Below are 27,583 nucleotides of genomic sequence, written 5' to 3'. Positions count from 1 at the left end.
AAGACCAATTCATTACATATTTTCAATATGCATTATTTGCCAAGTTGGTTACATTGATATTGTTAAACTGATTTTATCCAAAAGTTATGAAATTAATCATCAAAATATTTACATGCCCTTGACCTGATGATTTAATAATTATGCATATACCAGTGGTGAGATGTCTGCCAATACAACCCTATCCTTTTGTTCATGAAATAGGTAAATGAAAATAAATACACCTTAATGGGTGTTATCTGAAATTGTTAAGTTGCCACACATGTATTTTCACTTTATCGTGTTTATAAGCATGTTCATCATGTGATAAGAATGAATGTTTGTTAGTATCGATTAACATCACTTACAACAATATTCAACTAATCAGTTGATCAGATGATCAAACCTAATGTGGGAGGAAGCCTGAAGTGATGCATGTGGCAATCATCTACCATTTTTGTGACACCAATGAGCACAGGTATGGCTCCAAGTCCCCCAGTGTAGTTTGATATGGTTACCTCACCTACCCTTTCTTAAGGTGCTGTCTCTCTTCATGACAAAACAAAGAGCACACATGAAAGTATATACCAAACACTGCTGGCTAACAGTAGTTCCCAACATGCATGTGAGTGGACAAAATGCCTACCTACCCAAACCATATTTTGAAGTTAAGCGTAAACAATACCACAACATTATTCTTATCATGCCTGTTAGACCTAGAACATTATTTGTGATCCAGGAAATATTTTTGTTCAACTTGAAACATGCATATGCATAAGTATCATGACATGCTGTGCTTTCCAACTTTAGTCTTGCCTCCTGCAAAACATCTGACATGACTTACCATTTTTATGATCTAATTCAATATAGCCATATCTTGCTACCATGGTTACCAGAAATAAAAAGCAACCACACAAGGCACTAATCACAATGAACATGACAGGAAACGACAGAGACCATGGAGTAGTCTCCCTTTAACTGGATGTTGTCGGCAGTTGTAGTACATAGGGAACACACACAAATAGAGATAGAGGTTCCTGTCGTCAGGTGAGGAATGTAGAAGTCCCTGATACACAATGTTTTCCACCATCCCCCTTTACATATCTTGTAATGTCATAAAATAAATGTGTATGGGTGCCACAACAGGTTTGGTTAAAAATGTTGATGAGATTTAAAACCTGGAAAATGCAATGGCTAACCATGGCATATGTTTTTACTAAATGCCAACTCTTTTTCACAATCACAAAGGTGGTATTTTGACAGGCTGGCTTGAATATTGAATTCATTTTGTTAACTATTCTGTTCATTTGCAAATGATGTTGTATATTTGATGATGATACATTTGGAAGTAACACAATAAATTCATTTATTTTCAGTTATAATCTTAAAACAATCATAATCAAGTTTATTCTGTAATTTCTATCCTTGTAATCAATTTTCATTTACTCAAGTCGTTCTTCAAACTACCTATCTTCATATTTTCATGACTCCTAGTCAACTCTAGCAATGTCTGGAAACAACACACAGTGCCTTTTATCTGAAATCTGTGATTTACTTACATCCAAAGAGGACTGCATTTCCTCACGTGACAGGGATTTAGGTCAAACCATGAAGACAAGGTGTAATGTTGCTCTACTGGGGTTTAAGATTTGTTTTGTTTGTTGTTTAACTCAGCAATATTCCAGCTATATGACGGCGGCCTGTATAAAATCGAGTCTGGACCACACAATCCAGTGACTGACATCATGAGCATTGATCCATGCCATTGGGATACAATGACATGCATCAACCAAGTCAGCGAGCCTGACCACCTGGTAACATAATTACCCTTTGTTATTCTTAGTCTTATAGAATATATAGATTGTGCAGAATATGGCTCACATTTCATAGGAATACATCAAGCTATGATACATGGAGGAGTGTCATCTACAAACAACAGGGTCCTGTTTTATCATGCAATCGAACGACTCTGTCATGGTCTATACTAAAGTATGGTGGTGATGACAGTCATAGCACTGAGGTATCCGTGTGACAGAGGGCTTGGGATACAAGAAGCAGGAATGGGAAACAAACTACTGGTTCTTTTGCCCACGGACAAATGTATGCAGGGATGATGGCCTGTGGCCTTCAGTGGTGAAAGAACAAGCCTTCAAGCTACCAACATGCACTCGACACTGAACAGAGGTCCCTCCCAAGTCAACCTGCAGGTTGTGCAGGTATATTAGTCGGTTCAATTCCTGTAACTATGGTAACTTGCATGATAAACACTGCAACATAATACAGGGGAACCTAATGGCTGCAGGACCCTGAATGTGGGACACTCATAGCTGAGAAGATACCATTACATTGTCTACACGGATAAACTCTAAAATTGCACTTTCCCAGCTTCTCTTTATATCTTCCAACTACGTAGAAGTCATTAATAAAATATTTAAGCTTTAGCCCCTGTTAACAATTTGTAGTTAAAAATAAAAAAAGACTGTTTGTCCATAGTGTTTCTGTACACATGTATAGTCCATGTGCAACAAGTCTATCAGCATGTTAAACCATATGATTTTGATGCAAACCTTTGTGTATTATGTTTGCAGAATCCTGTACATAATATGTGTCAGCAACAAACACAGGGCCTTACACAATTTGGAAAGCTATTCACCGACTATGCCTAAATATCATATTCATAAATGTATGGTAGCCAAAAAATATATATTCATGCTAGATATAACCAGCGTTAACTCAACTCACAGTCTTCGGACATGTATGATATATACAAACACTACTCTTTATTGGGATACTTTCATTTTGAAAAACAGACATTTGATTAGAATAAAATACACATGAAAACATGTTGAGATGCTGATTCTTAAAATGCCCCCGAAAACAACCCAAGTTCATTATCCCCACTGAACATGACTTATCCCTTACTTCATTGTTTTACATCACATGTAAGTGGGAGCTGGTGGGAATTTGTTTCAGATTTTGCTTGTGACAGTGTCACAAATACAATGTAACTGCATAGAACCAGCCACAAACTCCTTTACTGGGATGAAACATTTTTTTTCTCAAAGATTAAACTAGTAACAGGGCTTGTTCTTTCTACATTCCAATAAACCTCTTAACTATTATTTTCTAATCCTGCACAAATCGAGGATTGTGTGGTTCCACTGTAAACACAATCACCATGGTAATCATGGTCATGTTTGTTCTCGCCATTACAAGAACTCAACACTTACATATGTCCTTGTCGGTTTGTAATTCTCAGATGATTACAGCCATTTCATCAGGCAACTATTCCATGGTATAAGGTAAACTACTACCTAACCAAATCCTACATGACCGATAGTCGGTAATAGTTAAAATATTTGAGGGATAAGTTGCATTGATATTTGATATTTCAGTCTGGATCCATATGTAACTTCATGATACATAGTTGCTGATAATGGAAAATGTATGAGACGATACCAAGAAGTACCACACCCACCAGTCACTTCTACTCCTGGTGAGGGTGCATCACTCTTTGAGCGGGGGCTTGTACTTGTGCCTGTTGAGGTGGAACAACATGGTTCTGAAGGGGGAAGGGCTGAATTTGTGGCTGTTGGGGCACCGCAAGGCGGACTTGGTTAGGGTGTGGCTGGAAGCGATGTACCACCTGTGCACGTGCCCTGTTCACATGGTTCTCCCAAACCTCTGGCACATTTGGAGAAGTTGTTGTCTCCCCTTCTGGCTTGTATATTAACTCATGACAGAGAGGGCAGTTATCTTGCACATAAAGCCATTTTCTTAAACACACACCATGGAAAAAATGTTGACAGCGCGTAACACGAGCGCTGGTCAAATCTTGATAACATATAGCGCACACATCATTGACACTTTCTAACTGTTCCTGTGTCGCCACCGGCAAAGAGTTGATTTTATTTACAGCAGTCCTCCTCTTTATAAACACCTTCCATCCCTCCTTTGCCTGCACCCAGATGTTGAAGTAAGCATGGATACACATCATCACGGCTCTTATTGCACCACCGGATTCAAACACCATAATCCATGCACCATTGCAAAATAAGAAAATTCCAAACAGGAACTCTATCGTATTTCCTGTCGACTGAACATAATACACATAGTCGTCCAACTTCTCCCAGAAGGAATCACGATATGCATCAATCATAAATAATAAATAAACAAGCAATGATATAAAAACTTTGATTATCACTTCTATACTAAATGCAGTAACAGCTAGTAGCCATGTGCTTGCATTATGATGGGTCCACAGGAATGTCAACAGCCACACAGGAAATACTATAAGAAACACACACATTCCTAATGCACGTAGATGACGTGCCACATTTGTACTCCGGGATGCACTCAGAGACATTAGTAAAGGATTCACCATATTGTGAACAAAATGTAAAATTGCTGTTGATAAAAGGCAGAAATTTCTATACAGTCGGAGTAATCTTTTCTCAGGATCTAAACTCGTCAGTCCTGTCTGAAGGGCTAATATAAAAAACAAAATGGCTGCCACTGTGCCCATGTTGCGATCCTCTTCAGTTTCCGATCCTACACATGCAGCCATAATCATCCCTATGTAATGAGTCATCAGAGACACAACACTAGTCAGTCCCAGAAGCGCTACGCTTGTCTCACAACTCCGCACAAGCAATTGCTGCCACAGACTTGATGAGAGATCCCATTGGAAATATGACAGTACCCCAGTTTCTATGTAACTGTCATAGATACTACTGACTACATGAATCATTATTTGATGAACAAGTCTGACAATGAAAAACACTCGAAGCACATCAGGAACATGAATCCTTTGCCAATGATGTTCTAAAAATGCCTGAATACCTGCAGCCTGAACTGCCACTGTTGCTATATAGTATGCACGTTTCAATGTGACAACTATAAAATACAGTGAGTTATAAAGATCGGACACCAGCTGCAATACTGGTATGGAGAGCGCAAGGAATGGTGTCCATAAAAATAGATGGGAATCACAATAGAAGGCTCTTAGACACAGTGGAGCAACGAGTGATAGGTATATACTCAGCCGTAACAGAAACTGCATACTGTTGTTATTTTCGATCTGCCTGTAAGAGTAGCGGCTTGTTCGTAACACAATGAAGAGATGTGACAAGCTGATCTGAAACATGAAGTTGGCGATCAAGCTGTAGGGGTCGTCAGTCAGGAGATGGATCATACTGCGAGGGCCGGTGTAAGCGTACTTCTCTATCTCAGTAGTGTAGACGTCCAGGACATATGCCATGTTAAGCCAGTGGGACAGGAGGAGTGCCCCGAAGGAGATGAGGTAGCTGTACACCTCCAGCAGCTGCTTCAAGTCCAGGCAGAACATCAGGCATGAAGAGAAGAAACCTTTAGAAAGAGGAATAAACATCAATAAAGCCTTGCATCTAGTCATGACAAATGGCATTTGTATGATGTCATCTACATCTCGTTGGACTTTCTTCTATATCTTTACCAAATTTGAAAAATATCTTCAATATTTTTTGGATAACAATCAATCAATATCCTAGAAAGCAATATGATCTGAAACCCTGACAAGGATATAGTCTTTCAAGTAAGGGGCAAAGTCTATTGCTTATAGTTATAATTACATGCAGTGATTTTGCAATAGACAAGCGTCATTAAGATATTTTCATGATTTCAACAACTCTTGATTGGACATTCTTCTATATTTAATAACAAAATTTGAGAAAAATGTTCAGGACATTTTGGATGAAAATTAGTCCATGGCCAGGAAAATGAACCAATGCTTAGACCCTGAATTGTTGATGGCAAAAACAACATTGCACACCATCAAGGTATGTTGTCACACAGTCAGACACACGTCCTAACCATCATCTGTCATGTCTTAGTTCGATATTATGCCAAGCATGATGTACTACTAGAGATTAATTTGGTCTTGGAATTTAACTATGGATGCCATGAACATATCTAGTATCACGCTTGCATGTACTGTAGCAGCTAAAGTCTACTTTTTGTGTTTTATAGTTAGTCAATTTGTTGTCATGGTTATTCTCAAGTGTTTGTAAACAATAGTTGAGAAGGTTGAAGTTGCCATGGTTTTGAGTTTTAACATTGAATAAATGGATTGGTACTAAGCAGTCTCATTAAAATCAGATATGTTAGTGTGACTCTGCTACGATATCCCTCTGCTTGGAGATCTGACAACCCCTCTGTAATGTTCATGTCAGGTTGACCCTGAGCTAACTTTGACTGACCAATCCAGGGTTTTAAGTGATCAATGGTGATGCAGAAAAGTGTGTCCTGTACAAACAAATGTATAGAATAGACGCGGACAAATTTATATTTCGTCCTGAGGGATGCACAATAATATTCATTGTACATAACTTTTGACAAGAAATATAAAGTTCCTGAAATTATGGTAATCAAAGTAATTATTAAATTTTACAGTACAGTACACTACATCATTTCATTACTTTACAGGACCCTTGAAATTTGTCTTGGGGGTCCTCTGGACCTCTAGTCTTTTAGTTCAAGGTAAAACCCTGCCAATCTAAGGATTCTGTCTACCAGCTATTCAGCTTTTTAATTCATTTCTAATTCATTCAGATTCATTTCTTTACCAACTCAATTCGAAATTTTAAGAAAAGAAAACACAAGTAATCTTTCAATGGTTCCCCTTGTTGAAGTCTAAAACTGTTGCTATCTCCATGATTTCTGTTAATCCTACAAAAATGAAATTGCATACACTGAGTGTTTGAAATGACCTTTGATATTGACATTGTGAATAATTAATGTTTGTAACCAGGATTTTTATGACCGACATTCTGTTTTGGTACAATAAACCAACTGCTGCCCTTGGTCCTACTCCTCACAATAAAAGCCTGTGTGGGATTAATCCCGTGAGGAGACAACTGAAGGCATCTTTTATGTTGTTACTAGTTCTTGGCATAAGTAATGGACACAATAACCAGTTGCATGAGCAGACAGAAAAAAGCCCAGTAATGTGCTTTGAAAATCTGAGGTGGAAGCAGGAAGACTGGGGACTGGCTGGCCTGTTTGTTTAAACTGTGCAGCCTGTCAAACACCCGTAGTGAATTCCTTTTAGGGGGACCATTTCGCCTGTCATTTTCTAATCATCTGTTCACCCTCTGGATGCCGAGTTTTTTTTCTGACGCACCTTTTCCGAAGATTGGAAAAGTGAAGGTTGTGCGAGAATTGCACTCATGCGGCACTGGATCTACCTCTGGCTATAAAATTACGCAGAGGTGGAGAATATTAAATTTCCTATTTGATGGTGTAAACGTAACTGCAAATATTAAACCAGATTTAAAACAAGTATTTGTCACAGAAGTGACGAAATGTCCCCCGCCTGTATATACACCAAAATACCAAATATGAAGACAATCCAGCGATTAGTTCTTGAGATATCGCGGCAACACCGTTTTCCAACTCCAAAAGCAGATTTGCCTGCTGTGACCTTGAAAATAGGGTCAAGGTCACCAAAACCGACTGGTGTCTGCGGTGTCTGTATATACACCATAGTTCCAAATATTAAGACAATCCTGCGATTAGTTCTTGAGATATCGCGGCAACACCGTTTTCCAACTCCAAAAGCAGATTTACCTGCTGTGACCTTGAAAATGGGGTCAAGGTCACCAAAACCGACTGGTGTCTGCGGAGTCTGTATATACACCATAGTTCCAAATATGAAAACAATCCAGTGATTAGTTCTTGAGATATCGCGGCAACACCGTTTTCCAACTCCAAAAGCAGATTTGCCTGCTGTGACCTTGAAAATGGTGTCAAGGTCACCAAAACCGACTGGTGTCTGCAGTGTCTGTATATACACCATAGTTCCAAACATGAAGACAATCCTGCGATTAGTTCTTGAGATATCGCGGCAACACCGTTTTCCAACTCCAAAAGCAGATTTACCTGCTGTGACCTTGAAAATGAGCTCAAGGTCACCAAAACCGACTGGTGTCTGCGGAGTCCGTATATACACCCTAGTACCAAATAGGAAGACAATCCAGAGATTAGTTCTTTAGATATCGCGGCAACACCGTTTTCCAACTCCAAAAGCAGATATGCCTGCTGTGACCTTGAAAATGGGGTCAAGGTCACCAAAACCGACTGGTGTCTGCGGAGTCTGTATATGCACCATAGTTCCAAATATGAAGACAATCCAGTGTTTAGTTCTTGAGATATCGTGGCAACAAACAGGTGGGACGTACGGACGGACGGACGTACGGACGGTCGTGAATACTATATCCCCCGCTTCGCGCTTTCGCGCGGCGGGGGATAAAAAGACACTTCTAAGTGTTGTCCGAGAATATATTTTGCGTTGAAAAACAGTAAATTTCTCCGCTTTTTATCGTACACCAATAAAAGTACTGCGCGACTATTTTTTTATTTAGATGCTTTACGGAAACTGTGAGCAAACAAAATACTGCCTCATATCTTAACGACATAACTACATATCAAATGGAGGTATATGCGTATGTATAACGACATACATTCAATGCCAATAATAGCATGCCGTAAATGACAAAAACTGATTTTTCTCTATGACATCAAAAGGCGACAGAGAGGTTACACACGTACAAAGAAAAGGGGGCATAACTCGGCTATGCTTAGCACTAGTTTATTGTAACTCAGGTCACCTGGTGTGAATTAGCTGTGGGTAAGGACAATATATTTTCGTGGTGTTTTCTTCATGAGAAACCAAACTATTCCAACACAAATATCCATATAGAAACTGTATAAGTTTAGTTATAAAAACAACAACATAAGAAACGATGAAATCATACTTCATAAAAAAAGGTAAGAGAGGAGTGGATGGCCCTATCTAACCTATAACTTAGTCCTTAGATTCCAACATTCTCCTGATTGTGTAAGTGTAATTTGACTAACAATCTCATTTAAATCAGATCTTAGTTCTCGCTACCGCAAAACAAAGATCTGAGGACATCCCATTACGGGTCACGTCAGACAGACCTTGCGCAAACTTTGACCGACCAATGGAATGACCAATCAGAAGGCAGCTTTCTCGTGATTTACGGCACTAATTTCAAATTGGCGACTACGCTTCGAAACATATCTTGACAAATTCTTGATTACAAATTTGAAACCTAAAGAAAAGAACATTCTGGAATGGCTAATATATGGTCTAGATTGTATGGATTCAGTCGTTAAAACTGTAACTATGCCCCGAATGAATACCCCGTGTTATTAAAGTTTTCGAGGTTGTATGATTAGAAATCACATTCCGACTGTCACTTTCATGATCTGGTAAGCGATGCTCTGATTGGTCAGATGAAAGGTCGTTCTGACATGACCCCTAATGGGATGTCTTCAGATCTTTGTTTATCGGTAGCGAGGATTAAGGTCTGATTTTAATGAGATTGTTTGACTAATGTTGCACCATTATTAATGGAGCACCAGACTTTTCATCAAATGTAATGAAATACCCCAAAAATAACACCATTCCTTTTGACGTCATGGCTGGTTTTATGTCTTTGATAACGTTGGAGAAAGACGACACTGGTATTTTGATTATTATATATCTCCCCTAATTTTCGTTCATGGTATGGAAAATCTTGATGTGTAAAACGGAATTTTACGCTTTTTCGACACAACATAAAATTCACTAAATAATGTCTTCAATATGTAAACAATTAGATAGTTTATTGTGTATCTTAATTGGACAAGACACGCACCTGTTTGGCATCAGTTTACGTAATGACATACCCAAATGAATATTTCAAACAACACTATTTCGACACTATAAACCTATCAATTGTTTTGTTAACAATGTTCAAACAAACAGGAGATTATCAAAGGTTCGTTCATACATTTTGTTGCCTATATTTACGTATGATACCATTTTGAACATTGACAAATATCCAAAGTGAAAATAATTGTGTGAAAAAATGTATAAAAGATATGTAAAATCTACATCATGACTGAAACTGTAAACAGCATGATACAATGATCATGTGCACTCTCATTCAAGGACCTTCACCTCAAAGAAATTACCAAATATGTACAACAATGTTGACGTATGACATCACTACTGGTGACCGACTTTTACAAAATGGTGTGTTCACTGTCATCAGTACGCCGGATTTTAAGAGGGGACTTTCGTTGATTCAGGGATCGTATATACAAAAATGTGACATGTAGTAAACAGAAACATTCTGACAATCTATGTACTGTTATTTGTTATAATTTTCATTGAAACCAACGGAAATAGTCAGAATCCGATAAATATTGTTGTGCGTGATTTTGCGTCAGTCATGGCGTCACACAGGACACTAACTTTGACAATTTCTGTTGAAAATATCAAATCATGGCAATGCAACTATTTTAAATTCCCTAATTCTTCCTTCAATTCTCTTCCCATGCATATTCTGAAAATGTTGAGCCAATATCTTGAACGAATAGACAAATGGAAAGCTCAAAATAGGTGAAAATGCTACACTGTAAAATCTGAATTTTGCTTTGTTTACATTTCAAATAAGTGCAGTTTTTTTAGCACAGTATTCGTTTTCACACCTAACTTATTTTTCTTGATTTCATCTAGCCACTTTGTATTGGTGACAAAGACCATTGGTCATTTGATTCTAAAATGTATGAGGAATTCAAGGATGTATCTAGATCTGTGGCAGCTAAGTTTGAAATATACGTGATGTTACAGGCGTCTAATAACCGGTGTACCTGAAACATGATTTAGTAAACACTATCCAATATGGCAGAAAGTTCACTTCGGCATTCGTGTATTTTCCAAAACATTCGAAACTATTCTAGGGTCACCGAAGACGTTTTGGAATGATCATTGGTGATTTGATAAAAGACAGATACCCGTGATCACTAATATGCTATTTTTTTAAATTCATTTCTCCATGGGAATATACGACGTTCAGGTTTCAAAACATGATGTAAATAACGCTGTGAGTGGTGATTTAGTAATGTGTAAAAAATGGCGACATTTACGATGTACCTAATTTTCAGAGGTCATTTTCAGTACTTTTGCGTGGCCTAAAATGCCAGTGGATAATATCACATAACAGGGAATTTCCCACCTTATTCAAAACTGTGAAGTGTATTTGTGTGGGTGATGTATTTTGAATTTGATTCGACTTCAAAGTGAGGGTTGTAGAGGAAGGATATATATATGTCCCTGTGGCATCCAGGTGGTTAATGCTATTTTTCAGGGGTTTTTTTTTCAAATTTAATTTTAGTCAAGCCTTTGCAATTAAGTATACCCTAACGTATTAATTTCGGCAAAGTTGCAATGTTTGAGTTTACTTGCGCTTCAGAAATGGGCTTTTCACATTATCATTTGTGAAACATTGCTACAGTAGACCTATAAGAATATTGTAACATACTTTCTCAATAACATTCAAACAAAATCATAAATATTGAAGACTTCATATTGCATCATAAATTCCATATAGCATTGGTTCCAAGTAGATTGCTTAGGCTAGGCCTACTTTCCTTTCTAATATTACTTTTAACATGAATATTTAAAAACAAGGCTTACATAAAGTGTTGAATGACTACTGACATACTGAAATCAGAAAGTGATGATTTACGCATTTGAGGCAAAATACATACATGTGACCATTCCGAATAACCACATCATATAGCTTCTCCATGCCATTTCTGGATCGTAAGTGATGAACAGGTTCAGGAAGTTCCCCAGAAAAATACTGTCCATGACGAACAGGGAAGGGACGCGTAGAGCCACATCTAGTACCCTTTCTACTCGGGATCGCCATGTCATTTTTCATCTAAGGGGAGGTATTTGCCCCTCTCTTTTCTCTTTTCAAGACTTAAATATCTCTAGTTGCTCAGAAACTGGGGAAAAGTTTCCTCGCAACTTGGAAAGTACGCAGCCACAGCTCGCAGCGGTTATTTCACTTCCGGTACACAGATAAGTTTATCCTTACAACTATTTCTATCATGACATACCACTGCCGGCACCTGTTGGATAACTATTTTAAAAGACGAGGTAGCCTAATACTCTTTTCTGATAAACCGAATAGAAAATACAGTAGACGGATCACTTATTTTTTATAAAGTTGTTTTTAAAGGTTTCTTGGACGTTTTTACATGGCACTATGAGCAATGGCTTACGTAATGCCAGGTACGAAAATTCCTGAAAACAAATAAATCTGAAAAAGATACAGACGTTTCGAAACAAATAGACAAACATCCTTGCCTCTTTTTATAATGGATTATATACGAATGCAGATAAATTAAAGGTACATTTTTTTAAGAGGTCCAATTATGCTATACATTTTCAATCTGGGCCAAGCGGGTTTACTGCCCGTCCTGAGCGGTATTCCCAACATCTTTTACACACTAAACCAACAAAGTGCATGGTCCAGTACGTGCACCATTAATCAAGTATCATCAGTGTAGACGTTTTGCCAAGTATACGTTTTGTCAAACAAACAAGTTGTTTCATGCCTGAGTGACTTCAACGCTGTCAAATGGTCCGACACCGCTTCTCTCTTTAAGAATGTATGTTGTTTTCTGACAAGCGCTTATATCTAGACCGTGAACCAGCAAGAACTGAGTACAACGAAATGTTTTCTTGAATTGACACCAAGCGATAAAAACAGCCCGTAAAAGCATTTTAAAATATTTTTCATTCGAATATTCTTTATTAACTTAAATTATCAAACGAAACAGAGAAAATATTTGACTGTCGGTATATAACTTTGAACGTTGCAATACAAATATACTTTATTTGTTATTCCCGCCAAACGCGAACATGGCCGACTCCGACCATTTCCCCGGGGCAAGGGAGTTAACTGACTATAAAAGTCCAGTTTCCACCCTTGCCGAACTAGGCTGGTATTATGGAGTTGCATTTTGGCTGGACTAACGAGTCTATGCATAGTCAAATCAAAATCGCGCAATGAAATCGAAATCCGGTTCGTAAACTGTCATGCAGATTGTGGTCGATTGCAGGATTTGCAAAGCATGTGCACCGCCAACTCGTTGTCAACAGATATTTTCAAAATCTCTTCATGTTTTTATTCAAGATGCTCCTGTAATTTGATGCACTTCGCGATATAAGACCTGTTTTATCACAATGTAGATCTTGATTATCGACCAGATCTTCTTGACTGGGCGCCGCCATTTTGTTTGAAGCAAATGCATGTGAATACGAGAGGTGGAATCTGATTGGTCCATAGGAGAGGCTTAGAAGGGACATAACTCGTAATAGCCATGGTGGAGCTACGATCGAGCCCAGTAATTCCAGCATAGTTCGGCAATGGTGGAAACTGGACTTTTAAAGTCAGTTAACTCTCTTGCCTCGGGAAGATGACTCCGACTGACTAAACGTCCATTTTACGTGGTTGACAGAAGCATTTTAAGATATGACTTGGCGCAAATAATAACCAGATACTGTAATTGTTCCATGTGAGATTTAGAAACTTAATTTGTCATTTTGTTGTTTATGTTGACAAGAGTAAGACCATCCAATACTGACAGAGGGGTTCGTTTGTGAAGCACCATGACACTATGGTTTATTGGGTTCCTTTTAGATTTTAAACATTTTACAATTGTCTGATTTTGTTTTAAGCTCACCAAGGCAAGACTACTAATATAGCACATAGACAGGGGTTGCGTCATACCTGGAGTCCAGCTAGAGTCATGTGTCTACACGACATATACCCTTGTCAAGCAGGGCTGGCAACGGTATAAGGATCTATACCGAAACGTCACCTTTACAGCAAATAAAGAAGTTATTATCCATAAATTGTGTGTACTTTGTCATCCGTCAACGGGTGCAGGATAAAACGGCACCTCAGCAAAACGTCACCGATTTCTCTAGCGAAAACGGCAACGCATTTTGCAAAAACGGCTACTATGTGTCGGGCGAAAACGGCACCTCTATTTTTAATAATGGAGGAACGATTTTTGTAGTAATATATATGGTTTATTTACATGGTATTTGATGTATTTACATGTTATTGGATGTATGTGATGTATTTACACGGACAGGTAAGAAGTCCTCGGCAATCTGAAAATATGAATAAAAGTTAAAATACAATATTCGTTCTGTTACAAAATTGCGGTTATTCTGAGAATTTATACAATAGCATTATGTAGTTTATTTTATTATAAGTAGTACCTCGAAGGCTCTTTGGGGCGCAACAGTTCCCGGGTTCAGTTCGCCATGCGAATGAGGGTTGATACTGGTGATACTGGCGCCCGATTTGTAGATGTTTTCAACTGCTTGTTCCTTGCCCGGTGACGTTTTGCTGAGGTGACGTTTTCGCTATAACCCTCGTCAACTTCTAAGTAAAGCCTATCAAACAATTCAAGGCCAAGTTCCACCAAAATCGTCTGCATGGATTCTGGTTTCAACAGCCAGTTGTATCGAGTCTATTAAACCTGTCTAAGGATGTCCTAGATGTAGTTTAATGTTTGTAAAATACGATCATAATGTATTTTACTAACATCAAACTGAGTAGGTTTATAGGCAGTTATAACTGATACTAAAATATAATTATTAAATTAGCATAAACGGACAAATTACGTCCTCCATGACGGTCATATATATTTATTAAAAATATTAACAGAATCTACACATTGAAACAAACTATGGCCTGGCCTTTCAATATCTCCTATTAAGTTTTCATACTTGGATACTCAATATTGTCTTGTTATTGCATTCGATTCAACAGAAGACTTGTCATAAATAATGTATTTGAGGATAGTTGTCCTTGACAGTATGTGATGGTACACGGACTTCCGGTCATTCTGACAGTGGAAGCGACTCTTCCGAGGAAACATCATACACATAAGATGGTGACGTCAGAAAGCAAGTGCACCTGTGACAACTGTTGTGAGAAAGTGGATTGATAACAGAAGAACTTGCTTTATCCAATGTAAGTTCAACGGAACACCTTTGTGTAGTAGTTTGTCCATATGTCTACCGTCACTCAGAGCCGAACTTTTCCACTAGATCTAGTCACATGCCCCTGAAGCAGGATATTGATGTTGGTGATATTAATGAAAACAGGACACCCATATGTATTGATATATAATTATATAGGTCCCGTATTTCCGTATTATCATTATCCTGCTTCAGGGGCGTGTGATCAAAGTCTAGTTTTCACAAGGCTAGTGGACACTTGTATGCCAACAAACCGATTAGTAAGTGGTCACCTATAAAATGAAATGATCTTGCTACATTTACAGGTCTTGACTTAATCTACTTCTTCAAATGCACTGAAGCAGACTCCATACTATTTTAAGCTCCTCAAATACTGATTAAGAGTAAAGATTGGTGAAGAAAGCAGGAGACTAAAACTTGATACAGATTTGATAGTTGTTGGAATGGTCAGCATCTTTTTGTGGCCTACCTTTAGAATACAGTACCACAAACTTTTCAAACACGTGACAATACCCTATGACGTAATTTGTAGTATTTTGTTGCCAGTCACACCGGCGTAATAATGCCCTGTGACGTCAGGGGTCATCGAGTGTGCATAAGCTCCTCTCAGTGATCTATCATCTCTACACGAAATGTCATTGAATACGCCAAGTGCTGTGGAGAGTTTTGAATATTTGTTTACTGAATATAGCCTGCGGCGGCGCATTTTATAGCAAGCACTAGTTTACGAAAGCACTTTTATTTTTTATATATTTTTTAGTTCGTTTTTCTCGTAACTCAAGTGGCTAAAAGGGTTATAAATGGGAACTTATATACATGTATTATTTTTTCGGTGCATTTATTTTCATTATTATGCACAAGAATGTAGTTTATTAGGGATATTATATTGGTGCTGAACACATCCAAATATCGCCAGTGTTAGGGTAGGCTATCCCGAACTCTCTATCCTTAGCCCTTGGATCCCCTTTACGATCAATCATCCCTTCACGATCATTGGGGTTTGGTAAATCTACCGCTTTAGTTTCTCCTAATATTCTTCACACAAAAACATCGAGTAAAAAGAATGAAATGGTTTTGTGTCGAATACTTTGGCTACTGGAAACTGTCCTGGAACATTCACACAAGCCACTTTCACCGGCTACATTTTTTCAGTACTGATTCAAAAGCGAACTCACTTTTGTGTCGTCACTAGCCATGCACATGCCTCCCTCGTTCCTTACTATTATCCACATCATCCTTACAGTGTTCCCTACCAAACTTTTCTGTCACAAAATCCACCCGAAGAATGATCAAATAACACGTCATTCATGCGTACTTGCGAGTTCGACGTCTGACGCCTGACGCCTTGAGCCGTTTCAGTTCGCGCCATATCGGATCATTCCTCGCCACTCGGTATCTTGTAGAATACGGAATGGGACGAGTGTGCCAAATGGCATCGGGATCATTCGTAAGTGTCGATAGACTAAAGTCACGAGACACCATGCCTACCCGTAACCTTCGTAAGGGTCTGTCACCTATTCGACCCTTTTCGTTCAGTTCCTTAATGTCGTAGGCATGACTAGGTAAATTTGCACTTTGTTTCACAGTGTGTAAGTAGCTCATTCGGTTGGCTGTCGGGCTAACAATCCGAAGGTCGCGAGTTCGCGTCCGATGGATTCTCACAAAAACTGGTTGCTTGTCTTTGAGACATGTGACCTACGGCAGAGACCGTCCTCACGAGAAGTTGTGGTACTGTATTCTAAAGGTGCAAAGGGCAAGTGGTGTCACAATGACTATGTTGAACCTGTGTGTAAAGTGCGTAAGATAGATCACACATTTGATTATTATTCTATCCCTTACATGGTTTCCATATGCATATCTGTGCTAATGGTGAAATATTTCTTCAATACACTTTTTACTTTGAAGTAAACCCTAATTTGCTGTTGGCTCTATTTTTAAAAGCCCAAACACAACCTCATTAAATTATTTTTGTAAGAACCTCACAGTTTTCTGTGTGCAAACATTACTCAAAGATCTTCAGAACAATACCTCATTCTCTACTAAGAGCAAGGAAAAATAGTCAGAATATAAGCAAAAAACTGGACCATCGTTGGTACTTTCATTGATTCTCTTGTATTCATTGATTCATTTTGTGATAGAACCTAGCAGACTGCCATGTTGGTACTTACCTACTTAATAACTGATGTATTTAGGCATTTCGAAAGGACAGCGTGATATTTGTGATGTGTTTCCTCATATTAAATACTTGCATAAAAATCAAAAGAATGATTGCGCAGAACTGAGTCACCTAGATTTACCCTAGCCTATCTGTGATTGTGTGAGCTGGTCAGAACCAGTCACAAGGTTATGGTCCATGATAAGGACGATTACAAGTAGCTTGCCAGGATAAACATGTCATGTCTACGTAATTACTGAGTTAGTAAATGTTTAATTGCTAAGATTGGAGATGAAACTATATAGTTCTAAGTTAAGGTAGAAATGTTTACTTATTATATACCGGGTTAAAGCTACATCATGATTACTTTAGGTTCAGTACCATCATTCATATGTTTCACTAGGCTACTCTCATGGTAAGTATGTGTGACATGGGTTAGTGACAAACTCACCTGTGGGTGACCACTGACCCAGTATTTCCAATTTTAGGGGGTAAACAGGTAATGGTAAAGGTAATGGGCCTCCCCCACCCCATATGATCATCCATTACTGAAATGTTTTCCTGAACTGAATGTCTCAGAATGATGTTTCTTAAAATTGCTCACAGAATTCTGATCCACAGACATATTGAACATGTTGTTATTGCTGTATATTCAGCCATTTAAAATAATAAATTATGCCAATCAATAATGAATTATTGTTTACTCTCGCTAGTCCTTTCTTATATCTAATATTATATTCCAGAAAAAGCTTGGGTAAGCTACTGTGTCTCGTGGTTTTTAGTTTAGTTATATTCCAGTTGTTATATCATTTACCGGTATGTAAATAGAAGATTTCTAAAACATGTACCGGTAATTGAAGTATGGTATACTGAACATGTACTGTTAATGTAAGAGAGATATATCTATATAAATAGTTATAATGTCTTTGCTATGAAAAGCACTGATTGGATTAGCCTGGACACAAGTTTCAGAGATTAACATTGTCATTTTCTTTCCAATAATATTATGTCTTGTTTCATTTTCAGAATAAAGAAAATGGCCTCATACACGTGACAGTAGTGGTATAGCGCTGGTACAGACCGGTGACAATGGTGCAGTTGTTCAACATGTTCAAGATATCCCGTGAGGCACTGGAGTCTGGTGTGGGGGTCATACTTCGGGTCCCCGCCCTCTTTGTTATGGAGGTGTGGTACCGCACTGACCCTCTCAAGACGGTCCAGGTGCAGACCAAGGATGTCGAGATCATCATCAAAGTTGTCTATTACATGGGTAGGGGAAAATGGCGTTGCTTCTTATTTTGCTACACCACCACCACATTCCTTGTAGACCAGTGAATTCTGAATGGGCTGTCCTTCTGAGACAAAGACCATATATTCCAGACTGACGTTTCTGTGTTTTTGATTGTTCTATCTTGTTTACAGTAGGGGATATAACCATATTTGTGGAAAGTATTTGGATAACTTTGTTTATTATATTTTTGACAAAACCAGAGTGGACAGTCAACTTGAAAACAAGATGACATAAACATGATTTTATGTGATTTCATAAAGCTTTGAGGACAAAAAATAATAAAAGATACAAGCTCAGATCATGTTGAGTGTGACTTTAATTTTGAGTTTAACTTGAAGAAAAAATGGTACTAAATTATTTTTTATTTTTTTCACATTTGTGAATGTTAGGACCTCCTAAAATATGAAATATAACTTAAGGATATCACTATCATAATTAATATCATAGAAATGTACTTGGGAGCACCTCCATGCCTTGGTCAAGTGGATGGAGCATGTGTAGAGAGAGCGGAAGATTGGTGGTTTGATCAAAGATGTTAAAAGATGGTACTTGTTAATATGATTTCATTATTGTCTTAAATGACATCATTTTTAAAAACATCAGAATGTGTTAGAAATAAAAATCTTTTGCAAAAAAATAACTTTCAAAGAGACATTTTGATATTTGTCATGTCTGTGCAAAAGCAAGAGATGCCGAAGTAATTTTCAGTGAAATGATTCTTTTACTTGTTATTATAATATTTTATATAAGTTATTAAAGCACTGCATTAGAAATTGGTAGTTGTCCTGTAGTCCTTGCCAAACTGCCCAATAGTTAAGGCATCATAAGGACTAGTAGAAATTTGCCATTTTTAAGGGTTTTGCTATGTGTTATCGTTATCGGGACTGGTGGACTAAAACAGTTAGTTTCTATTGATGAAATTAGCTTATGTTCTGTAAATAGTTTTGAATATTTCAACCAAATATTGATGGATGGGAAGTAAATTAGTCGGTAGACGTGTCAGAGGTTTCCTCAGAACACCATGATGGGAACACACTACTGGATGCAGTGGAAGTCTGTTCACACAAAAAACCATAGTGATTACTGTTGGATAGTTTTAGCTCGCCTGACTGAAAGTCAAGTGACCATGTCGTGGCCTTCTGGTCCATCACCCATCGTACATTGTAAACATGTTCTTCCCAGAAAACACTGAACTAATAAGCTGAAACTTCACGTACTTGTTCCCTCCACATCACCCATCGTACATTGTAAACATGTTCTTCTCAGAAAACACTGAACTAATAAGCTGAAACTTCACATACTTGTTCCCTCCACATCAGCCATTTTGAAAAAAACCTATTATGGCCATTACTTAGCCTTTCGTCTTCCAAATATACTGAAATGTGGTACATGTGTTGTTAGTAGTGGGCCGTAACTTACATGTTCTGTTGTTTTGCAATGTTTTAGATTTTGACCTTGATTTGACCTTTGCACTTCGACCTTACTGAAAGCTGAAACTTCTTATGACCGTTACCCGGCCCAGAAAAGTAGTGAAATTTGGTATATGTGTTGATAGTATTGGGACTCAACACATTTGTTCCGTTCTTTTTGTGATATTTTAATCTTTGTTGCTGTGTTAGTCAGGAATGGTTTTATTCAGATTAGCAGGGTTTGTTGGTGTAGATGTATAGATATGGTTTGATATTTGTCAATGAGTAATACCTGGTATTTCCATGGCTATTTGTTAATAAATGGTTCCAGTTTTTGTATGTGTTATTGTCTGTTTCAGCTCTCCTGTTTGCTGTTGCTATCGGCACCCTCCCACTGAAGAAGCTGGTGACCTTCTATGTGTACCTGGTGAGCGGACTGATGCTACTTGGGTCGTTCTTCCTGTCACAGAGCTTCGTCCAGGTAGAGGTGCTGGAGAACAAGGAGCAGACGTGGGCGGACCTGTTTGATGACAAGGAGCACACGGAGAGGTTGATCCTGCACCTCATTGCCCAGGCCTTCATGGCTGCTCTCATCGCATACCTAGTGGAGCTGAAGGATTGGACACGTTTCCTCATGCTCGTCTTCACGCTGCCTGTCCTGGCTCGCTCCCTAGGCTTCCCACTCAACGATTTACACATTGTTCATAACTTTGCATCCATTTTCTCCACCCTCATTGTGCTGTTCTATGTGTTTAACAACCTTGGGAATATCATTGATAACTGTAAGGAAGGAATCAACAATGTTGTTCTTGCCTTCCGTGCGTTTGGTGTCTTCCCGGTTTTCATCACATTTTGGCATTCTGTACTGCTTCCCATACAACTGTTGATATTCTGGCTGATCATGTTCATCACACAACTATATGTTTATTTATATTCAGAAAACCATCCTATAATGCAGGAAGGTTGGATTGTGATTATCTTGGCAAGTATTGGTGAGTGTTGTGCAACACCGATTAGCCTGTTTGCATTATGTGTAACAATAACCTACGCATCATACAGTATTCTGACTTTGACTAAGCTTTACCTCCAAGGATTTGAGGCATGGTCACAAGATGTGGACGCAATGCGAGGATGGACAGAGGGCTTCACAATGTTATTAATAGCCATTCAGACTGACCTACTTGACCTGCGACCTCTTCAAAGAGCATTTCTGATGAGCATCCTTTTGTTCATTGTAGCATCTTCCCTAATCCAGTCCATGTATGAAATCGCTGATCCAGTTTTGTTGGCACTGAGTGCGTCCCACAACAAGAGTGTGTTCAAACATGCCCGAGCTGTGGCTCTCTGTACGTTCCTGTGGATGTTCCCACTGTACATGACCTACTCCATCTGTCAGTACTTCGACCTGGACTTCTGGCTCATGGTCATCGTGTCCAGCTGCATGCTGACCTCCGTGCAAGTCATCGGCTCGCTTGCAGTGTACTCACTATTCATGTATGACTCTTTCAGAAATGAACCTTGGGAAATGCTGGACGATGTCATATACTGTGCGCGGGCCATCACACGTGTGCTGGAATTCTTTGTAGCTGTGTTTGTTGTGTGTTATGGACTGAAGGAGTCGTTGTTTGGAGAATGGAGCTGGATAAACTCCTCCATCTTGATTGTCCACTGTTACTTCAATGTGTGGCAGAGACTACAGAGTGGCTGGAAGAGCTTCCTGCTGCGGAGAGAGGCTAGTAAGAAGGTCGAGAGCCTCCCATCAGCCTCTGAGGACCAGCTGTCCTGCTTGGATGATGTGTGTGCTATCTGCTATAATGAGATGAAGAGTGCACGGGTGACCCCCTGTGGCCACTTCTTCCATGGTGTGTGTTTACGCAAGTGGTTGTATGTCAAGGACAGCTGCCCGATGTGTCACCGGGATATTCACCAGGAGGTGGCGGCAGGTTCCGACTCCGCCAGGGAGGACTTTGTGATGAATCCAACTCTTGCATCCCAGGATGATGACGACAGTTCTGAGACAGCATCTTCGCAGACAACAGAGTCCAGTGATAGTGCAGCCATTGCTGACGAGAGAAATGTGGATCTTGACAACGACCCACATGACCTTCTGGAAGATGCGGGACATGTGTCCAAGTTTGACCTGATTGAGGGAGTGGCAGAGGCTGCGAGTCCCACAAACAATGACAATGATGATGTGGAGATTGATGCGTGGGTAAGGGAACAGGGCTTGGCTGACAGCGGGGGAGGGGCCGATGTCAGGAGAAGGTATGGGCTCATTCATCACCAGATCTGACTCACACCTGGATGTCTGTGGGTGTATAGGGGGTACATGGAAGCTTTATCTTGCCAATGAAATGGTGTAACTTTGAGATCCTGGCAGATCCTTATAGGAGCCATAGTATCATATCAGTATGTTGATATGTTTGTGTTGGTCCTCAGGACCTCTGGTTAACAAGATTTCATAGTGCTGTGTACATGGTCTGTGATTGAAGTCAGTTATTTTCCTTCATGATAAAAGCAATAGTTTTCTCTTCTAGATACTATTTTGTTATTACACCATAGGTGTGGCTGGTCATTAGCTGGCTAACTAACAGTAAATTACATTTAAATACATTAGTATTCCCTTATTTTCTAGTGATTGTTGGCAATGGTTAGTGCCTTTTACTATGAATACAGACATAACAAAATGCATTTGATGCATGGCATCGTTGTCCACAATCCATAAACTGTCCAATGTCGTGTATTTTGTGTGGTGTAGTTGTAAATGTATAACATTTGGAGAAAAGGTGAATTATGTAGCAATATTGCAGTGGTGAAAATGCCCTCAGTAGTCACCCCAGGTCCTGAACTATTACCATTGAAGCAAGAGGACATTTGTGTCAATATTCACTGTTGTCTTGTTTTTGTAAGAATGACCAGTTGGCTCCTTGATTGCATTACTGGCCATCTGAATATAGTGGAGTCATAAGAATGACCAGTGTTTTCTCCTTTGTCAACAGGAGCCAAGAAAAAGATTTGGTGTGCCCAACTAATTGTATTCCAGAGGATATATGCCTCACTCATGTCTATGCCTGAGAGTGGCAGAGCTAAGGTGTAAATATTGAAATGTGTTATTTATTTGTTAAATATTGTGTTGGAGGTGAACCAAGGTCGGTCGATATTAGTGTTGCTGTACACCAATCATTTTATACTTAGGAACTTTACATCCTTGAACTAGTCCAAGAGTTGAAACAGGTGTTCTTATTTATTTCTTCTGTTAATTGTGTATTTTGGCCCTAGGTCCTGTCTCATGTTAGACATGGTCACTCTTGGCTGGCTCACAATAATTATAACATTAACATAATACATGACAATGGTGTCAATAGATTGACTGTATTTGCAACTCATTTTGTTTAAAATCAGTTGATATTTTGTAGATGTTGTCTCTGCTTGTACATGTATTAGCATGGTTAATGATAATTACTTGTGCTAATGTTGGCATGTGTGATGCTACTTCGCATGGCCACCGAGTACTTCATGGTAGGGTAGTCAGGTTCAGTCCAGCAAGACGTACTTCATGGTAGGGTAGTCAGGTTCAGTCCAGCAAGACGTACTTCATGGTAGGGTAGTCAGGTTCAGTCCAGCAAGAAGTACTTCATGGTAGGGTAGTCAGGTTCAGTCGTGCAAGAAGTACTTCATGGTAGGGTAGTCAGGTTCAGTCCAGCAAGACGTACTTCATGGTAGGGTAGTCAGGTTCAGTCCAGCAAGACGTACTTCATGGTAGGGTAGTCAGGTTCAGTCCAGCAAGACATACTTCATGTTCATGGTAGGGTAGTCAGGTTCAGTCCAGCAAGACGTACTTCATGGTAGGGTAGTCAGGTTCAGTCCAGCAAGAAGTACTTCATGGTAGGGAAGTCAGGTTCAGTCCAGCAAGACGTACTTCATGGTAGGGTAGGCAGGTTCAGTCCAGCAAGACGTACTTCATGTTCATGGTAGGGTAGTCAGGTTCAGTCCAGCAAGACGTAATTCATGGTAGGGTAGTCAGGTTCAGTCCAGCAAGACGTACTTCATGGTAGGGTAGGCAGGTTCAGTCCAGCAAGACGTACTTCATGTTCATGGTAGGGTAGTCAGGTTCAGTCCAGCAAGACGTACTTCATGGTAGGGTAGTCAGGTTCAGTCCAGCAAGACGTACTTCATGGTAGGGTAGTCAGGTTCAGTCCAGCAAGACGTACTTCATGGTAGGGTAGTCAGGTTCAGTCCAGCAAGACGTACTTCATGGTAGGGTAGGCAGGTTCAGTCCAGCAAGAAGTACTTCATGTTCATGGTAGGGTAGTCAGGTTCAGTCCAGCAAGACGTACTTCATGTTCATGGTAGGGTAGTCAGGTTCAGTCCAGCAAGACGTACTTCATGGTAGGGTAGGCAGGTTCAGTCCAGCAAGAAGTACTTCATGTTCATGGTAGGGTAGTCAGGTTCAGTCCAGCAAGACGTACTTCATGTTCATGGTAGGGTAGTCAGGTTCAGTCCAGCAAGACGTACTTCATGGTAGGGTAGTCAGGTTCAGTCCAGCAAGACGTACTTCATGGTAGGGTAGTCAGGTTCAGTCCAGCAAGACATACTTCATGGTAGGGTAGTCAGGTTCAGTCCAGCAAGACATACTTCATGGTAGGGTAGTCAGGTTCAGTCCAGCAAGAAGTACTTCATGGTAGGGTAGTCAGGTTCAGTCCAGCAAGACGTACTTCATGGTAGGGTAGTCAGGTTCAGTCCAGCAAGACGTACTTCATGGTAGGGTAGGCAGGTTCAGTCCAGCAAGACGTACTTCATGTTCATGGTAGGGTAGTCAGGTTCAGTCCAGCAAGACGTACTTCATGGTAGGGTAGTCAGGTTCAGTCCAGCAAGACGTACTTCATGGTAGGGTAGGCAGGTTCAGTCCAGCAAGATGTACTTCATGGTAGGGTAGTCAGGTTCAGTCCAGCAATACATTTTGGGGAGCACCAGGTGTCCACCACAGAAGACAGACTTGCAACTCACTCACACTCTTGTGAAGGTCATCTATCCTTTTCAAGTGGTATTTATTCACAGCTCTGATCATAGTCCCCCTCGCTGTTGGGGTAAGATGACACATAATTAGCCAAGTCACAGAGCCTGGATGGGGTTCTGGGGATTGAATACAGGGTCGGTTGATGGGGTGACCTTCATTTTGTTGAGTGACCTTCATGTTGCTTTTGCATTGGTGAGAGTTGAAGATGAAGCAATTGTTTCTGATACATCATTAACTTCGCCATGGTAACCTTGTGTTGCCGGGTGTATCATGTGGAGATGATAATATCTGATAAATCTTGTTAATATTAATGTCTTGCATATCTTACCCGATATTGAACAAAAACAGTTACTGGAGGTACACTGGGAATGTCTTAATATCTGTCATGCTAATAATGACGTACTGTGTACAATAAACCTGTTTCACAGCATTGTTGAGTTGTGTATTTAACATATATAGGCCGCATTCAAACATTTTGATTTTCTAAAGATCATTTGAAATGCATCCATTATTTCTGCCAAAGTCCATGATTGTTGGTTTTACTGAAGTGGTAAACATTATGGGCTTGCCTGACTTTGGGCCTTCCTTCCACACTACATGTTGACTAACCATGAAATATATATAAGATATCACAGACCGCCTCCCTGGTCTAGTGGTAGAGTGTCCGGGGAGAGCGAAAGGTCCAGGGTTTGATCTCCCGTCATACCAAAAGACGATAAAAGATGGTACTTGACGCTCGGCATTAAGGGTCTAAAACAAGGACTGGTTGGCTTGGAGTCAGTATACTGTGTCTGAGTGGGGTATTCATGTAAAACTGCAGCATGGTATCTCAGTAAGCTAGCACTACAAATCGGCATCAGTCCTGAGTACAATCAGCCACGCATGCACGCACACATGCATGCATGTCGCAATAATCTTGGACGCGACGTTAAACCCAATTTCACCTCACCTCACCTATTATATATCATAAGAATACAGTAAATATTGGTTTTAAACACAACTCACTCAAAGTTTCGTCATTCATCTTAAAAACAATTGGACATGCAGTGATATCTCAATCAAGCCAATGATACACATGTACTGATAGCAAGGCCCTCGCAGTAGCTGGCTAAGACAACAGATGGGGTAACCGGATCACTTTAATAGGTTATTAAATATTAAGTTGGCCCAAAATTCAATAATGGAAGGAAAGATAAATGCCTTCCTGTCAAGTCTGGTAACACATTTCATGGCTAAATGTTGTGCAACAACACTGTAGCTCACCTGAGATAAGGACCTGGACCTGGAAGTGTAGCAGGTTTCATTTGTTACATATATTGTTCGAAGAAAGTATGTAAGCCACTTACTAATTAAGCTTTAGTTACAGTGGAGTTGAAGTGCTTCCACTGATGAGGTTAGTTGAGGTTAAGCTACTAAGTGTAAAGTTTAAACAATTAAGCTCAGAAGTTCGTAAAATTGTAATATGATAATCAAAGATGTTGTGAACCATTCAGTCACACCTTTTCCACTGCAGCACAGAAACGTTAGTGTCAAACTGTCGGTGATCCACAACACACATTTCATCAAGTCTTTGATGTGCATGTATAAGGTGTAGGAACATGAGTTGTTACCCTTGTCAGCTGTTGGTCATCACACACAGCCCTAACTCAACTTTCTCTGCACTTAGTTGGCTTCTCTCCTGTTACTCATATTGGCTTTCTCATTACATTTTTATCTTTGTAAATTAATACTGCTTTGTGTCAATCAACATGTATATGTACTCTGCAAAAACAGAAACGCAAAAGTAGTAAAATCGTTCATTTCTGACGAGTGTTGCCCACATTCAAAATTAATATTGAAAATGAATTTGTCATTCTTGCATGCATGGATTGGGAATAATTTGTGTAGAAAGAATGAGGTACTGCAGAAATTTGATGAAAGATGGAGAAATCTTTGGTTTAGTGACAGTCGCGGTTCATGCTTCCCCGTGCGGATGGTAGACATGTAATAGGCGTCGCAGGGGAATGTTATACACGAAACTGCATACAGGAAGTGGACAGATTTGGTGTTGTAGTGTGATATGGGCAGCCACATCCTACACGTCCTTCCCATAATGCAGCAAGCCAACATCACTTTCTAACAAGACAATGCCCGACCTCACAAGGCAAGACTTACAACAGCCTTTTTCAGGAATCACAACATCCAGATCCTGCCATGTCCCTCGAGGTCTCCAGATTTAAACCCAATAAAACATTTATGGGATGCTCTGGATCAACAACTGCGAGCACGTCAGCACCAACCACAGAACCTTCGACAGTTGGCACAACCACTGCAGGCAGAGTGGGTGAACATTCCCCAGGTCACGATTCGGGATCTTATGCTTCCATGGGATGACGACGCAAGTCAGTTTTGGACTCTAATGGTGGCCATACAAGATATTGAGAACAGATGACCTTCGACTTAATCTATAGTTCCATGTGTGCAATATGGAACCTGGGTCAATGATAATGATGTGTGACATTTTTGAACAATCACTTTTGCGTTTCCTATTTAGCAGAGTATTATATTAACTCATTACACTTACTCACACCTGGTGAAGGGGCAAGACGATGCCATGAAACATCGTTACAAACAGTAGTGAAGTTATCCACAAAAGTTTCCTATCTCCACACACTTAAACTTTCATCATGAAAACCTAAAAGACTCGTTCAATTTTCGGATGGATCTATCAGTATTTATCAATAAAAAAATAACCGTTCTCATAGCAGTCGGCTCCTATGAAAGCATTGGCAAAATGGGAACCTATTCTGGATTCCAAGATTTATCACAAAACCCTTGGGTTTACTTTAAG

The 27,583-nt window shown here is 39.6% G+C and overlaps 2 protein-coding genes across 3 annotated transcripts; one reads left to right on the top strand and one right to left on the bottom strand.

Annotated features, from left to right (window-relative positions):
* Nucleotides 1–447: 447 nt before the first annotated feature.
* On the bottom strand, nt 448–11,882 carry LOC124116407 (protein TRC8 homolog). Its single transcript, XM_046477730.2, has 2 exons — nt 11,578–11,882; nt 448–5,343 (listed from the first exon to the last, which is right to left on the bottom strand). Exons 1-2 carry the CDS (start codon nt 11,744–11,746, stop codon nt 3,464–3,466), a joined length of 2,049 nt encoding a protein of 682 aa, XP_046333686.1. The 5' UTR covers nt 11,747–11,882; the 3' UTR covers nt 448–3,463.
* Nucleotides 11,883–14,733: 2,851 nt separating this feature from the next.
* LOC124116339 (RING finger protein 145-like) lies at nt 14,734–25,183 on the top strand. Of its 2 annotated transcripts, XR_007220129.1 has the most exons (4): nt 14,734–14,873; nt 18,063–18,306; nt 20,096–23,674; nt 24,053–25,183. XR_007220129.1 is itself a non-coding variant. In XM_048393474.1 (3 exons), exons 2-3 carry the CDS (start codon nt 18,126–18,128, stop codon nt 22,027–22,029), a joined length of 2,115 nt encoding a protein of 704 aa, XP_048249431.1. In that variant the 5' UTR covers nt 14,734–14,873; nt 18,063–18,125; the 3' UTR covers nt 22,030–25,183. The 2 variants fall into 2 exon arrangements, 1 of the variants encoding a protein (XP_048249431.1); XM_048393474.1 differs by having other exon boundaries at nt 20,096–25,183.
* Nucleotides 25,184–27,583: the final 2,400 nt, after the last annotated feature.

The sequence above is a fragment of the Haliotis rufescens genome, unplaced genomic scaffold, assembly GCF_023055435.1.
Source record: "Haliotis rufescens isolate VD_foot unplaced genomic scaffold, xgHalRufe1.0.p SCAF_12, whole genome shotgun sequence".
Taxonomy (NCBI): domain Eukaryota; kingdom Metazoa; phylum Mollusca; class Gastropoda; order Lepetellida; family Haliotidae; genus Haliotis; species Haliotis rufescens.
The sequence above is the reverse complement of the archived record's forward strand: the minus strand, read 5'-3'. Positions and strand labels throughout refer to the sequence as shown.

Bases quoted from the DNA above. Each gene is read 5' to 3' on its own strand.
- LOC124116407 (XM_046477730.2), bottom strand. From the start codon at position 11,746: ATGACATGGCGATCCCGAGTAGAAAGGGTACTAGATGTGGCTCTACGC. The intron at 5,344-11,577 runs GTATGTATTTTG...CTCTTTCTAAAG, and splicing joins GTTATTCGGAATGGTCACAT to GTTTCTTCTCTTCATGCCTG.
- LOC124116339 (XM_048393474.1), top strand. From the start codon at position 18,126: ATGGTGCAGTTGTTCAACATGTTCAAGATATCCCGTGAGGCACTGGAG. The intron at 18,307-20,095 runs GTAGGGGAAAAT...TGTCTGTTTCAG, and splicing joins CAAAGTTGTCTATTACATGG to CTCTCCTGTTTGCTGTTGCT.